A 15,587-nucleotide genomic window follows, 5' to 3' on the forward strand; every position below is an offset into this window, starting at 1 on the left:
TGCGACAATTCTTTACAGAGAATTCCAACTTTGTGCGGAGATAAATGGTCGAGGCCAAATGTTGAATGTTTTATTGTGTGTGTGGAGCCACACAGATTAACAGTGAGAGAGAACGGGCTGCTGATAAGGAACAAAAGAGTGAGACGTTAACGATAAAATATAAAAAATTTGACTAACATTTCCCCCAGAAAGTCTGTAAAACTCCTCTTTTTGTCGCCGTCCTCCATCTTTCCTCCCACAGACAGTCGAGGTCAAGGGAAGTCAACACAAAGTTTCTCTGACGCCATAGTTGAGATTAATTTTAATAAAGCAGCTGCGCGGCTACACAAGTGACCTTGCTTCTTTGAGTAATAATTATTATATAATATTTTTTGATCAAGGGACCTCTCCTGGCTTCTGAGTTCTTTCTTCTGAAATTATGAATCATTTAAACCGTGTTTTTTTTTAAGTATTATATGAATAATTCGATTTTTCACTCCAATACCTTTTTTGGCATCAGTGTTATGGTCCTGGATGTAAACAGGGAAACGGAACAAACCAAACATCTCCTACACCTGCAGCTGACTCCAGCTCAGGGCTAGTTGCAGATGACGTCCCTGCAGCATGCCCTGGATCTTCCTCAGGACATCCCATAGTAATCAGGGCAGAACTACATGAGCTCCCCTCCTCCTCATGTAAAGCAGCGGCTTGAAGCTGAGGTCCCTGTGGACTGCAGAGATCCCCATTCTGTCACACTGTTCCTGAAATCCTATACCTCAGCCTTGTTGAGATGCAGGAGGTTTCATGCACCAGCGACCGGAGAACAGTGTTTTCTGCAACCTTGTTCCTCTGGCAAGGACGTCAGAGGGAGAACTTTTCTCAGGCGAGGCACAAAATATACAGAATACAATTCTTCAAAACGCACAAGCCTCAGAGCCCAATGAGATGATAGTTTACAGAAAGGATAAGAAGTTTGGCATTCTGATATAAACATGCAGACGTGCATTTTTTACAAGTTTGCCGTATCACTTTGACAAGTTCTCGGGTTCGTCCATGGACACAAGGTCAAATTGCAAAGGCCTTTTTTATTAGATTCGATTTTTTTAAATCATATTTTTTCATTTTATTTATATAATAATATCAGTTCAAGATATTAAGTCTTAACTTGAATGACAAAGATATCTTAATATTAATATACATAGATATGTCAAACTGGAATTGTGATCCTTTAATTGGACATATCTATCCCCAGTTACTGATAACTTGAATTTAATTTAGATGAGAGATTAATTGGAAATATCTAATTTCGTTCTACCGAGTGTAAATGTAATTACACATATCTTGAATTACAGCTCTGAACTGACGAAATTACGTTACAGATATCTGTATGGTAGAAGCTATGGGAAAGTGGAGACGTGAGCAGGTGCTTTTCAAACCATAGTCATATGCTGTGAATTTCTACCGCAACTCTCGGATAAAAATCTTTTAATTTGCGCAACTTTAAGCATAATTATATTTATTTATTTATTGGCCATATCCTTTTGTTGACACTTTACAGAGTTTATGGATCAAGGTTGCTGTTATGATTCAGGAGGACAATGAGAGCTATGTTGCTATGACGGCAAACATCTGCCTGAGATACTGATCCCAATTAGCGCCTGTTAAGGAAAATAATTCTACACTGCTTTTCGTCCGATCGAGAGGAAGTGACATCCGACAGTATCTCTGCGATCAAATGCTCTTCCAGCCTGTGCCGAAGTCACAGAAGAAGATGTTACCAATCTGCCCAGTAACAGTATTGTACTCGAAGTTTGACAGCGTAACTTTTGAGTGACAGGAGCAGAGGGCATTCTGCATCATGGCGACCGACTCGTATGGACACCGTCCTCAAGTCCATGTAAAGGGCATGTCCGCCCTTGTTGTGATGAACCCAGGGTGATGGCATTCAGGCTGGATTTGCAGAGATGGTTTGTTTTACGCCTGCAGCACAAAAACCTCATGATCCACATATGTAACTTGCATCGTGCATCTATGGAGCAAATGGCTTGACAGGAATAATCACAGATGAGTAATTAAAAAGGCGCTGTTAATGTTTAGATTGTGTTCATAAATGATCTAAGTGTTTTGCAGAGAAGAGCAGCTGCATGTTTGTGTTTGCTTGCGTCTGCATTCATGTGTGAAACAAGGATATTTATCCAGATGTAATGAGACATGGCTGAGTGCATGTTTGAATGCGAGCGTGTAATTATGTGTGAGCGTCACTGGCATTTAAAGATGCTGTTAACTTTACTCAATTTTTTACCTCACTGTGTAATTACTCTACAAGTTTACTTGGGTTACAGGTTAATTACAATTTTCCGGCAAGATGATTCCACGGAGTTCAGTTTGTGTGGAAGTGATTGACAAATTAAGAGACTGGCTGTGTGTTAATCACAGCAGCATTGTAATGAGGGGCTCTGTCTTGTACCCCCCCCCAGACCTCCCCAAGGCAGCACTGAGGATCCTCAGCAACATGACCTTCCTGTTCGTCAGCCTGTCCTACACTGCAGAGTGTGCCATCGTCACCGCCTTCATCACCTTCATTCCAAAGTTTATCGAGTCTCAGTTTGGCATCCCCGCCTCCAACGCCAGCATCTACACCGGTAAGTCTCCCGCTGTCGCCGTCACCGCATCATCACGAACTGTAAAGGGTCGGGTGTGAAATGCTTCACGCCTCCACAGCTGTGCGTGTGTGTTATTAAAATTCTTCACGGATATATTTTAATTGTCTTGTGAGTCAGTGGCGTCTCTGTCCCCTGTGGGCTGCCACCAAGGATGTGTGGGAACCGATGATGAGCGATTCTTTAACACGTGCAATGAGCAATGAAGTCAAATATAAATGTTGGTTGAAAACAATGCAGTGGAGCGCGATGATAGCATGTAGCTGCATGTAATGATACCAGATGTGTAAAAGACGCCAATACTCCCATTTTAAAAGCAGGAACTAGCAGAAACTGACTTATTAATAATAATAATCGAATTAAAATAAAGATGTTAAAAACAATTGCACAATCCAAGAGTGAAAAAGCAGTTTAATTTTGGACAGAGAAAATTAGATCATCTTTAGGGAAACAATTATTATTTAAAATGAGCTAACCTAGTGGAGGAAGTAGGTGTTTTTAGTTGCCTTCTCATATGTTAATTGAATTGTCCCTGAGAATGTGTGAAGTGTCAAATCAATCAGGGAAAACAGCTCTCAGCAAAATGTAAATTAAAATGTGTTACCTTGGTTAACAGCGTATTCAAAACAGTTAATATATCATAAATCTTGTGAGAATCAATTCAAAGCCTGGATGTAAAGTATTGACATGGGTGTATTAGTTGTAGAAAAATATTATTTTAATGCATGTATTGCTTTTTTTAACGATCATTCAATGGGACCTGCTCCTCGACCGGGTTCTAAAAGATACATCAGCACGAGCTGGACGCACCATTAGTCCGTCAATTTAAAATCACACTTGTCATCAGCTGTCCTCATGCGCACATCGATTCAGCGCCGTGAGTCATGGAGTCTCACAGACTTTGACTCACTGATGAGCTTCCTTTACATCCCCCGACTGTAACACACAAATCTCTGTTGACTGCAGGAGACACATTCATCATGATGCTGTCATGTGCCGGACACACACACACCCACACACACACACCCCCCCACACACACACACACTGCCTGGAATGTGTGCAACACATATGTAGGGTGTACAAAGATACCAGCTTAATCCCGGAGTCTTGTCTGAGCCAGTGGTGCTAATACACAACTAATCTGCCATCAGGATTATTACAGAAAGGACTGATTGAAAATTCAATTATAGCTTTGAAAGCATATCAATGTGTGTGTGTGTGTGTGTGTCTTAGTGCTGGCTAACATATGGTTGTTTCTACACACACGTATGTAAACACACCCCCACATACACAATGCCATTGCCTCATCTCATCTGCCTGTTGCCAGGATACAAGGGTAAGGGCAAACGGGTGGCGTGGTTGCCATGGTTACCCAAATGATGCTAAGCTGCTGGGAGAGGAAGAGGTTCCTCCTGCTGATGAGAGCACAGAGCGTCCAGATGGACCCAACAACTCTGACTTTCCCCCAATGGTCGTAGGAACAGTTTTTATAAAACCAGTGCTTTGGCTTCTACAAAATAAAAGTTTTTTTTTCAAATAAGGTCAATACGGTTTAATAAAGTTTGGATTTAATGTCATTCTATCTAATCTCATTCACTATGGTTTCAATGACATCTTCGTTTTCCTTGGAGAAAAAAATAGGGTTCAATATTTTTAACCATAAATCTTATTAAAAATAACAAAGAAAACTAATCCAACCAAATACATAGAAGATGAATTAAGAAAATATGAACATGAATGTAGATCTTTTATGCATTACTTATTCTATCAAATAAAGGTTTTATATTGATGCACATCTGCAAACATAGACTTATATCATACATGCAGTGTATAGGCACTGGAGCCCTTATTTGCAGTCAGTCTGGTCTTTTTTGACAGAAGGTCTGAGCTGCACATGAAGCGATGCATTGGTTTTCTTTCTGTTCTTTACGAGCTATAAATATGAGAACAGCAATATTCCTGGCTGACACGGACTGGGAATAGAAACCATAAAAACACGAATAAAATAAATAAGAACCTCACAAATGACCACCTTGTTTAGTGTGTATGATGCTCAGTTAAAGAGCTGCCACCGCTGCGTGCTCATTAGATGCTGCTAGAGAAATATCACTGTATCGTACCACCGGCCTCCCTCATCTCAGCCTCTGTCCCTTTAACAAGGCGCTTTCTTTTCTTATTACTATTCTCTTATTTCTTTGTTGTCCTGTTCTGTCTCTTCTGTCCAAAAGCTGCAGTTGATAATCGTGAGCCGAACTGAAGTTTGTCCTAGAGGATCTCTGACATGCACACACTTAGCAGATAAATCATTTCATAATGACAGCATAGCTATTAATCCAGATAAAACATGTAAATCACTCGCGTGGCATTTAATACGACGTAACAGTGCGTGTGTGTGTGTGTGTGTGTGTGGCCTTATCTCACTGTGATATGATATCGGGTTTGGCCGTGTATATGTTTAATCCTTCAGAAAGCACAAGGTTTTAGTAGAGAAATCATGCATTACAGGATAATGTCATGCTACAGCTGTCTGATGCTCTCACTGGGCGTATTCTGAGAGACACTTTTTCTACACTGTCCCTTGCCCTCTCTCCATGTTCCACACACACACACACACACACACACACACACACACACACACACACACACACACACACACACACACACACACACACACACACACACACACACACACACACACACACACACACACACACACACACACACACACACACACACACACACACACACACACACACACACACACACACACACACACACACACACACACACACACACACACACACAGAGAGAGAGAAGCCAGATGACATTTCTGTGTACTTGGATCACATCTCATCCTCTGTCTTTGACAAATCCCCCCCAACTGACTTGACCTCATCTTGCTCGTGTCCCAGCCGTAAGTGCCGCGAGCCGGGTTCGTGGGCCGCCGTGTGCAGCCTCCCCGAGCCGTCACTCCTGCCCGATGACACCCGCACCCCCTCCCACCCCCCCACCGGCTCAGCTTGCCAGCAGCCAGCTTTGCCTTTCTTCATGTTGTCAATTAGAGTAGCTCGAGCTGACTGAGGGCACGTGTGCTGGGCTGCAACAGCCTGAAGTGACTCACTGGTCGACCCCCAGCGTAGCCTGGTCTCACTCTTGCAGCAAAGCCATTTCCTGGTGTCTCTTTCCCTTTTTTTGTTTACATTATTTATCGAGATTGATGCGTCTTTTTCACGCGTCCATGTCCAACGAGACAAGCGTTTATACAAAAGCGTGACACGTTCATTATTATTCATGTAACTACACCTCTTTAAATAGTGTAGATCACAGGCGTATTGCTCTCAGTCATGTTTTTACAGTTATAAATTAATCAAGTGTTAACGTTCTGTCAGGAGTCAGTTCTATTCCTGTCTGAAGTGTTTCCTCCATCTCACCCCCACCTGTTCTCTCTGATCCCTGTCACAGGTGTGATCATCGTCCCCAGCGCCGGCGTGGGCATCGTGCTGGGGGGCTACATCATCAAGAAGCTGAAGCTCGGAGCCAGAGAGTCGGCCAAGCTGGCCATGATCTGCAGCGGCGTGTCCCTGCTCTGCTTCTCCACACTCTTCATCGTGGGCTGCGAGAGCATCAACCTGGGAGGCATCAACATACCGTACACCACTGGGTGAGGACACTGCTGCCAATAGACTCATGTGATCATAAAGGCACATTGAGAGAACGGATATCTGTGTGATATTAGGTGCAGTTTGATTGGATTTAAGGAGACTGTTACGCCTATGTCTCTCTTTGTCATATTTTAATTAAAAAAAGACCTTGTTCTGCATCGGAAGGTTTGTCTGAAACACCCACACACACACACAGAGGAGGTGGGTGTGGGTCTGGGAGACTGTCGGCGCTCCCATCATCCTCATGCGTTGTGGCGTTGTGTTGGGAGTGCGAGTGATTAATTAGCAACGCTGGCATCTGCTCCCGCGGCTCCGGTGAATCACGCTGCCACCTCTATTTCTGAAGCCGCTGCTCACACCACATCAGCAGCTATCAAGCGTCCGACGTGTGAGCCCTGCGGACAGAAATTTGCAGCGGACGTCTGTTGGAACACGCAGTCCCACAGACGGACACATGGATGCAGCAGGCGTGGAGTGACCCCGGGTGATGCATGAGACACTGCTATGTGATAACAAACACATTGACTGTAATGTTATCCTCTCATATCCAAGTGTGCTCTCATCATAACCAATGTTGGCAATAAGTCCTGAGTAGGGCGTATAACTAGAACGACACTCAGTAGAGAAAGTCTCACAGTCTCAGATTCAGTCAATCTGCACCAAATTTCCCACACCCATAGATTTCAGTCCCCTGAATACACTAGATTTTTTTCATCAAAATCCATAAATTCCCTGTGAAATGTTGAAAATGTCAAAAAACGCCCTTTTTGCAATGTGATAAAAGAAGTACTGAATCCGCCCCTCTGTCAGGATCTGCCCCGAAATGTTATGGGTTGGTTCTTGGCCCTTGTTCCATCCTTCCAACAAATGTAATAGAAATCCCTTCAATCTCCTCCTTGGTGGTGTTAAAAATACCTGATGATGGACCTTTTTACTTTGAGTAAACCGTCCACCTCATCTCGGGATCTGACGAAACACCTGAGGGTGAAACTGCTGAACCTCTGGGAAATGTACTCTTCACATAACAAAGCTAATCAAAGCGATTATTTGCCAAATAGCCAGCGTGGCCTTTTAAGTCCCGGAGCTGACCCCCTGATAACTGTATTCTTTGTTTGAGCCGCTGTTTATGGAGGGTCAACGAGACCGTGTGAGCCCGGGGGGGGCTCCTCATTATCAACCGCACTGGTCACTAGTGGCTGGTAGCACCCACATGAGGAATGTTTAGCCCAAGCCCACCCTTTGTGTCACTCATCTGGACTCACAGTCCAGTCTAGACGTGGCGCTCCCCCGCTGACAGGCTGCGGACCAAAGCCTCCTCAACCCTTTCAGTGCCATGGTCATACCAAGTTATGAAACATTATTGAATAGCTGCTAAAACTAAGTTTGTAGCTGTTTGGTCCGTTTGCAAACTATAATCTTTGTTCTTGAAAAAACCTTCAACATAGATTTGTCTTTTCAGCCGATACTGTCCTTGTTCATTGTGTTCAGTTCTAAATCGCATTAAGCCGCTCGCTCCCTCGGCTTCGCATTTTGTTTTTTTTTACACAGCGCAGCCTGTGCACTCCGAGGACATCTGGAGGGTTCAGAGAGGGCCGGGGTTTAAGCCTGGAAAAGGACATGTGCAATCAGTGCAGTGAGTCCACAACTCCAGCAAGGCTGATGATCACACACACACACACACAGGCTCACACACGCACACACACACACACGGAGAGACTGGCATGTGACACTGTTATGTCAGGACAAGCCCAAATGTGCTTCCCCCCTGACGACCAATATCAAAACAAGGCAGACTGTTTCTTTATGGTCTTGTGAAAAATGATGGTCCAGTGATTTTAGCAGGATGTGTTTTTCAGACTTGGGCGTGGTTACTACTCACAAATAATCACCTCAGACACATTATTAAATTAGAAGCTTTCTAAGATAAAGATCCCATCACTGAGTGTGTGTCTGTGTGTGTGTGTGTGTGTCAGCGTCAGCCCTGGCTGTTGTGTTGTCGGGGGGGAGCTTCCCAGAGCAAACCCAGGACTCGCTCCACTGCTCCTGGTGCAGACTGAAGCTAATGGGCTGTTTTGCTTAGAGCGACTGTTCCCACACTGGCTGTGGAGCCACTGGAGGTGTCACTTCCTCAACCCCTCGTCCTTCTATCACCACACATCACACAAACTAGTGGGGGGGCCAGATTAAAACTAGTTCGAAGGATTATGTGCAGCAGATTAATGTGAAGTGTCACTTTATATATGTATATATATTTCTTAATGACTAACTTGGCCTTTTTCTCCTGCTGTAACAAAACTTTATGGAGTGATGCCTTGCAGGGAAGTGAAGTGTTCTGATCTTTGCAGCAGGTAGTTTCAGGTTTTATTGGAAGTTTTGTGTAAACTGTGAAACCACAGACATGGTTTCAATGTTACTGGAACTAAATGGTGTGCTTCCACCACATCATGGCCACGCTTTGGGGGGGGGGAGATGTACATCGTATAAATTAATGTTTAGAAAATTAATAAATGCTCCCACAGAAACTGTCCTGCCTCTGGCAATCTCTGACAAAGCATCTCTGTGCAAATACTTCTCCACAGTGTAAATTAAAAAAGAACAACCCTGTCTGTTCATTTCAATGTTAACTAATAGATTTAGTTATAAAGAAGCATGATGTGTCTCAGCTGAATTAAGAAAAAAATACAAACAAATGAGATGAATGGTCTCTGCTGCAGATTCTTTGGTTAAAAAACACGACATGTAAGTGACACAAATCATGTTTAAAGGAGAGATGAAGCTCAAATTCAGGTTCATCGTTTTCATTTGTGTTTTTACCTGTAAAGGTTTAAATGTGCTAATGTTCAGAAAGCATCACTTTCTTCTCACTGGCTGCTGCTGCTGCTCCTCTTTTCAGCCTCTGTCTGAAACACTTGCTTTTAGCTCCTGGCTCTTTAAAGCCCCCTCTCCCCCAATATGGCCACTCTGTTGTGATTGGTCAGCTGCTTTCGGCCTCCGCTCTCGCTTCACCTGGCTTTGTTGGACTAGATGCCGTGTGTTAGGCAAATGTGGGGAATTGTTGTGTCACAATGGTGCAGAAGTATCAGCCGAACTATTGATGAGGCTTTACTTTTTCAGGAAAGAAACTGAAACTGTCTCCGTCTGTGCAGGCCGACCCTGACGATGACCCACAGGAACCTGACGGGAAGCTGCAACGTGAACTGTGGCTGCAGGATCCACGAGTATGCTCCCGTCTGCGGCTCCGACGGCATCACCTACTTCAACCCCTGTCTGGCTGGATGCAGCACCGTGGGCAATGAAAGCACCGGGGTGAGTTCACACACAGACACACACACAAACACACACACACACACACACACACACACACACACACAGAAACCCTCATTCACCTTCTCGCTCCTTTTGTTTTCCTGTCAAATCAATAATTGGACCAAATCAATTTATGGATCAGATGCAATAGAAAAATAAATGACTTGTGAAAGTGGTTCGGGGAGAATTTGCACACAAATCATTTAGGAAACACAAAGATCCATTGTTGTACGTCCTCCCCCCGAAGCTCTGACAGGAAGTACAGGAAGTGTCCGACTCCTCAACAATGTCAGACAGGAAGTTATTACAACACCAGGAAAGTAAAAGTCTAGATTATTCATCCGGATGACTGACTCCGGGCCGGTGCCACCCAGTCTGTGTGTGTGTGTCTGTGTGTTTGTTTGCGTCACAGAACAATAATCGTATCTTTTCAGAGAGTGTGAGTGGAGATTGACTCGTGTTGTTTGTGACTACAGATCAGGAACTACACGGACTGCGGCTGCGTGCAGAGCCGGCAGGTCATCACGCCGTCCTCCGGCGGGCAGGTCAACCAGCTGCAGCTGGTCATCGTCAAAACCTACCTGAACGAGAATGGCTACGCCGTGTCGGGGAAGTGCGACCGCACCTGCAACACGCTCATCCCTTTCCTCATCTTCCTCTTCATCGTCACGCTCATCACCGCCTGTGCCCAGCCCTCCGCCATCATCGTCACACTCAGGTAAGGGACCACCTGACCCCATTGACTGCTGAAGTTTGAATTATCCTTCCACAAGTCTTTTCTCTCCCCTGTTTATAGATTGGTTAACGTGTGACATCACCGTTGTCTTTCCTCAGGTCTGTGGACGAGCAGGAGAGGCCTTTTGCTCTCGGGATGCAGTTTGTCCTGCTCCGCACTCTCGGTAAGTTCCTTTCCACTCATTAAGAACCACCCACTGTTTGTTGCAATCTTGTCAATCGGTATTAAACCCCTCGAAATCCTTTGTTTTGTTGAGTCAGCCTTGTTCCTAAAGATTAGATGTTAAAGATTAGTGCTTATCCAGAAATCCCACTGGGTGTAATTCAGTGAACGTAATGAATCTGCATTTGTATATTAAATAGCCTCTCGAGCGGCTCAAGGATTTGGCCCACAGTGGCAGTTTCTCATGATTCTTCTATTCCCCAAGTTTCTCCAAGTTGTTTATAAGACTAGTTCTGTTTTACCTCCTGCGTTCGTTCCCTCACTCGTCCTTGGAAACATCGACAGTTTCACAGAGAGCAGGAATGCAGCGTTGAACTTTAGTGTTGATGTTGCAGAAAAGTGCTCGAGGGTTAAAAAGCTCTGTCCTGACATGTCTCTCATCTGTTTGGTGCGACTGTGACCGTAAAGCTCTGGACAAACCTTTGTGTGTGTGTGTGTTTGTCTGGAGGGAGTTTGTGTTTATGTTGTTACATTGTTAACAGTTTGTCTGAATCTGCTGTTATTGACTCATTATATAAACCTACAGCAGCTGATTCAATCCTGAGCACTGTAATATGAATGACATTTTTTTCAGTTTTTTGTTCATTTTGATGAAAAGATGCTGATTCAAAAAATAAAATCCTTTAATTTTTGAGGCTGTAATTTATAGTATTTTTGTATTGGATCAAATATTTGAAAATGTCTTTAATATTTTGTCTCAAGAGAATCAGACCTGTCTCTGATCTTTATTCAAGTAAATGGTGCCACCTAGTGGTCATTCTGGAGTATTTTCAATCTACATTCCAGTTCTGTGCCTCGGCTTTAACACACAATATAAACCATATAGAGAAGGTTGCATAGTGTTTAAAAGCAAATGTAAAGTAGATACAGTAATTTTTCTGTTTTGTAGCAATAGGAAATAATTCAATATGTGCACTGGGGATATCCAACTGATTATAATACTGAGCTTTTTTGGCAAAACCTTTATAAAAGTGTAACACAATATTCTATCTTAAACATTGTTTGACAACATTGTTCATCAACAGCACACTCAGAAATCTGCCTTTTTTCTTATGTATACAGACGTTTTGAATGTATTTATCTTTATTAAAAATAAATGACTCGATAAAACAATAATCAAAGACCAGAAGTTTTCTGACTCGAACCTCTCTCTCTCTCTCCTCAGCCTACATCCCGACGCCCATCTACTTCGGCGCTGTGATCGACACCACCTGCATGCTGTGGCAGCAGGACTGTGGCGTGCACGGCTCCTGCTGGGAGTACGACGTCACCTCCTTCCGCTTCGTCTACTTCGGCCTGGCCGCCAGCCTCAAGTTTGTCGGCTTCATCTTCATCTTCCTCACCTGGTACTCCATCAAGCACAAGGAGGACCTGGCCGAGCGCTGGCGCCAGCACCTGCCTCCGCTGGGCACCGTCAGCGACCTCATCTGCCACGCCGGCGGCCAGAAGAGCCACGCCCGCACCCGCTCCTGCCCCGTGTTCATCCCGCCTCGGCCCGACCCTCCCACCGCCCTGCTGCTCAGCCGCGGCCACAGCAGCCTCAGTTGCCCCGGCAACGCCCTCAAAGCAATAACCCCGCCCATCATCTTGCCACACCACCACCAAGGCTCCGCCCGTGTCTGAGAGCGTGCCAAGCCTCCCTGCGGGGGGGTCCTTAGTGACATGTGCCTTCCTGTTTAGTGTCTCTGCATCCCTCCCTGTCTGCTCTACACCAATCAGACACAAGGGCGGCGCTCCAGGACCGACAGGCGGAGACGCAGGCGCGCCCACCACACCAAGGGCTGCTCATCGCCGTGTATGATAACAGGAAACGGACAGGTTCCCTTTTGAGCAAAATCATCAGACGGTCAAACGTCCACTTTCAAGGACGGACAGAGGACGCAAAGACATCACATGGTGCTACTGTGAAAGGGCGGGGCATTCAAACCTCAGTCACATGACCAACACGGCGTCTAAAGCACAACAGACAAACCTGTACTATGCAACATCCTGTGTACAGCTCGTCCTCCTCAGTACTGTACAGCTCCCTCTGTATCCGTACCTCTTTCTTCTTCTTCTTCTTCTTCTTCTTCTTACTTCACTTCATCACCTCATCATCTCCTCACTGTCTGAACTGGGAACATATCAGACCCTCCCTCTCTTGTATTTGAGCCATTCCTGGTTTGTCCGGTGAACACACGCGTCGTCGTCTGCATCTCCAGAAACGACAAACGTGTTTTTTTCTTTTTTTTTGTAACAGTGCCTCTCCGCTGCCTCGGCCAGTACACTACACAAATACAAAGCTAGCTCCCAGGGTATCTGCTGGCCACTGTCGTCTCAGTGGAGCTGCAGCGTCCTGCTTCGTTTCTCTCAGCGTTTTTTTCGTGAGTCGCCGTCGCAGTTTCTCTCCTTGGCAAGGGAACCATGTAGCTCAAAGCCGACAAGCACCAACGGTACAGCGTTCACTGACCAACACGTTGTCAGTCACACTACGTTATTATTGTGAACTGTAATGTTTAGCGGGAGAAAGCAGCAGGAGCGGGATCTGATCTCTGAGCGTGTGCTGAAGCTACTGTTTGTCCTACGGATGTGAACAAACCTGAAAACTGGAAAGGAGAAAAGAAAATCTGCTCTCTTAATAAATCTGTATAGTTGTGTCCATTCTAAAGGCTTTAAAATATAATAATAATGATATAAATACAACAAAGGCCACCTTTTTAACAGCAGGAGTTAATCTGACATTAAGTCAGTTCCTGGGTGTCTGGTGCCCTCTAGTGGACAGAGAGATGATTGTGCAAAGGCCGGTGAATGTCTCTGTTGGTCAGACCTGTTGGACTCAATGAAATCGTTGGATTATTAAACTTCATCACTGCACTGAGTTTAGATCTTTAGTTTCCCAAAGATGTACCCGAGCTCAAGACGAGCCGCCATCTTTGATTCCCTCTGCAGACCATGTGATTAAATCCAATTGTAAACTTTAGCTCCACACAAACAGTGTTTGGCTCAGACCAGGTTGAAGCGTCCACCTCGGGCTCATGTCGTATCGTAATGATCTGATATATTTGCTCTCCTGTTGAAGCAAAATTGAAGAAACTAAAAGAGGCGCGTTAACTTTGCCATTTTCTGTGTTTAAACAAAATTAGATGAATTAAGTGAATAAAATCTGTGCCACATTATTTAAAAGTAATTTTAGGGAGTATTTTTTTGTGAGGGAGGTTAGAAGTCCAATAAAGTTACTGTATTTTATATTCTAATCCGTATGAATTCATTTTAAATCTTTTAAAAGTTTGCAAATAAAACATTTCGATGCAGTGAATTCATTTTAAAAGTTAATCACTTTTGGCCAAGTTTAACTAAGTTTCTTCTTCTGCCGGGTTAACATTTATCCCGCAGTAACGGCGGCGCCTAATTTTAGTAATAATCGTGACTTAGTACCTCAAGTGACGTATTCATTATAAGTGATCATCGTGTAAATATTGACAAACAAAGCGTATTATAGAGCTCACACATAGTTAGAAGCATATTTATGAACTAACCCTCCACATTGTAGGTAAAAAGAAAAAATAAAGACTTTAAGCTACACAAAAAAAAAACTAAACGTTGGATTTGTCTCGCGGTGCCTGAACAGTATTATTCTCATGGAGCAGGGTTGAGTTCAGATTATACTATGTGTGTGTGTGGGTGGGTGGGGGGGTTATTGCAATGTATTATTTTCCATTAAGAGGACTGCACAATGAAGTCGATTTAAAAGCTGACCTGATGCGACCCAAAACATCCTCCAATCTGTCTGTAATGATTCTCTTTCCTTCTGCTGCTGCTGCTCCGGAATCGCTGGAAAGAAACTCCAGCGATTATGGGAAAGCGAAAAAAATCTCCTGAGTTTTATTTATTCAACTTTTATTCCATTCACCAGATGCACAGATGTTCTTCTGATCCTCTGAACATCTGGGAGAAGGAGTGAGTTAAACTGGTGAAAGCTGCAGAAGCGTTTTATCATCTCAGAATTTCACAAGAAACAGTTTTCTGAATTAACAAGATTATCTTTTCATTGGTTTTTATAGTTGTTCTCCCGTTGATGACGGAGTATTTTAATGAAATCTGTTGAAATAGTGTAATAAAACTCTAAGGGAGCATTTCCTCTCTGTTGTGAGGGAGGATGGAATCGAATCAAGTTGCTGCATTTTAGATTCAAATCGAACAAATTCACTCTAATCTTTGAAAGTTTGCTGATAAAACTAATCTGTGGCACATTATTTAAAAAACAATTCAAGGATTAACAAGGATTTCACTCAAAGTTTCATGAAAAACTATATAACAAATGTAAAAATGTTCATGAAAACTTTAATTGGAATTCTGAGATTGTAAACTGTTCCCATAGTGATGGGTCAGCATTAGTTTTATTGTGGATGATCCTCTTCCTGTAATAAGGTCTACGAAACACTTTGCTTTTTACAGGGAAGGTAAGAGAATCATCCTGAAACGTCATATAGATCGTTGGACATCTAAACTTAAGGCTGTCTGACTCACTGTACTGTAAAACTACTACTTTGGAATCCAGCGTCCTGCCGCCGTGACGCCTGGATCACCACGACTACTGATGCAGACGACTTCAGGTCCACTGTGGAACTCGCTTTAACACACGTTTCCTCTCGTCAGCGTTTTGAACTGAAGGTGAATTTCCTGGACAGAAGCAGAAAGTCCAGCTCTCAGCGCTTCGTGTTCCTCAGGAGCAGAAGTCCGGTGGATGTTTGTGAACACTTGGTTTACAAATGCCTTGCATACTTGATATTTGTCATTAAAAAAAACTGGAATAAAAAACAAAAAGCTCGTCTGGTTGAATTTGTTGTGTCGTGTGGTGGGAAAAGACTTGAGACCGAACAGGAGTAGGAAGAAGGAAAGTGTTTATTTCATTTAACAGCTTCGTGGCTTTCCTGAAACCAGAGTTGTTCTTACATCTACACACACCGTCAAGTTTTTAGCGTCTCTAACCAGAACGTACATCTCAGTTAGTTTTTTACAGATGTCACCGGCAGAAAACTCTA

At 43.8% G+C, this 15,587-nt stretch overlaps 1 protein-coding gene across 1 annotated transcript in view; it reads left to right on the forward strand.

Annotated features, from left to right (window-relative positions):
- The window catches only part of LOC133026944 (solute carrier organic anion transporter family member 5A1), a 36,751-nt gene extending 23,021 nt beyond the window's left edge, over positions 1 to 13,730 (forward strand). The window contains exons 4-9 of the mRNA XM_061093945.1: positions 2,457 to 2,621; positions 6,103 to 6,301; positions 9,449 to 9,608; positions 10,085 to 10,326; positions 10,443 to 10,507; positions 11,732 to 13,730. Coding sequence (XP_060949928.1) covers positions 2,457 to 2,621; positions 6,103 to 6,301; positions 9,449 to 9,608; positions 10,085 to 10,326; positions 10,443 to 10,507; positions 11,732 to 12,189 — 1,289 coding nt within the window. The 3' untranslated portion in view covers positions 12,190 to 13,730. The remainder of the gene's footprint in view (positions 1 to 2,456; positions 2,622 to 6,102; positions 6,302 to 9,448; positions 9,609 to 10,084; positions 10,327 to 10,442; positions 10,508 to 11,731) is intronic.
- The last annotated feature ends 1,857 nt before the right edge of the window (positions 13,731 to 15,587 follow it).

Source organism: Limanda limanda, chromosome 20 (genome assembly GCF_963576545.1).
Source record: "Limanda limanda chromosome 20, fLimLim1.1, whole genome shotgun sequence".
NCBI lineage: Eukaryota > Metazoa > Chordata > Actinopteri > Pleuronectiformes > Pleuronectidae > Limanda > Limanda limanda.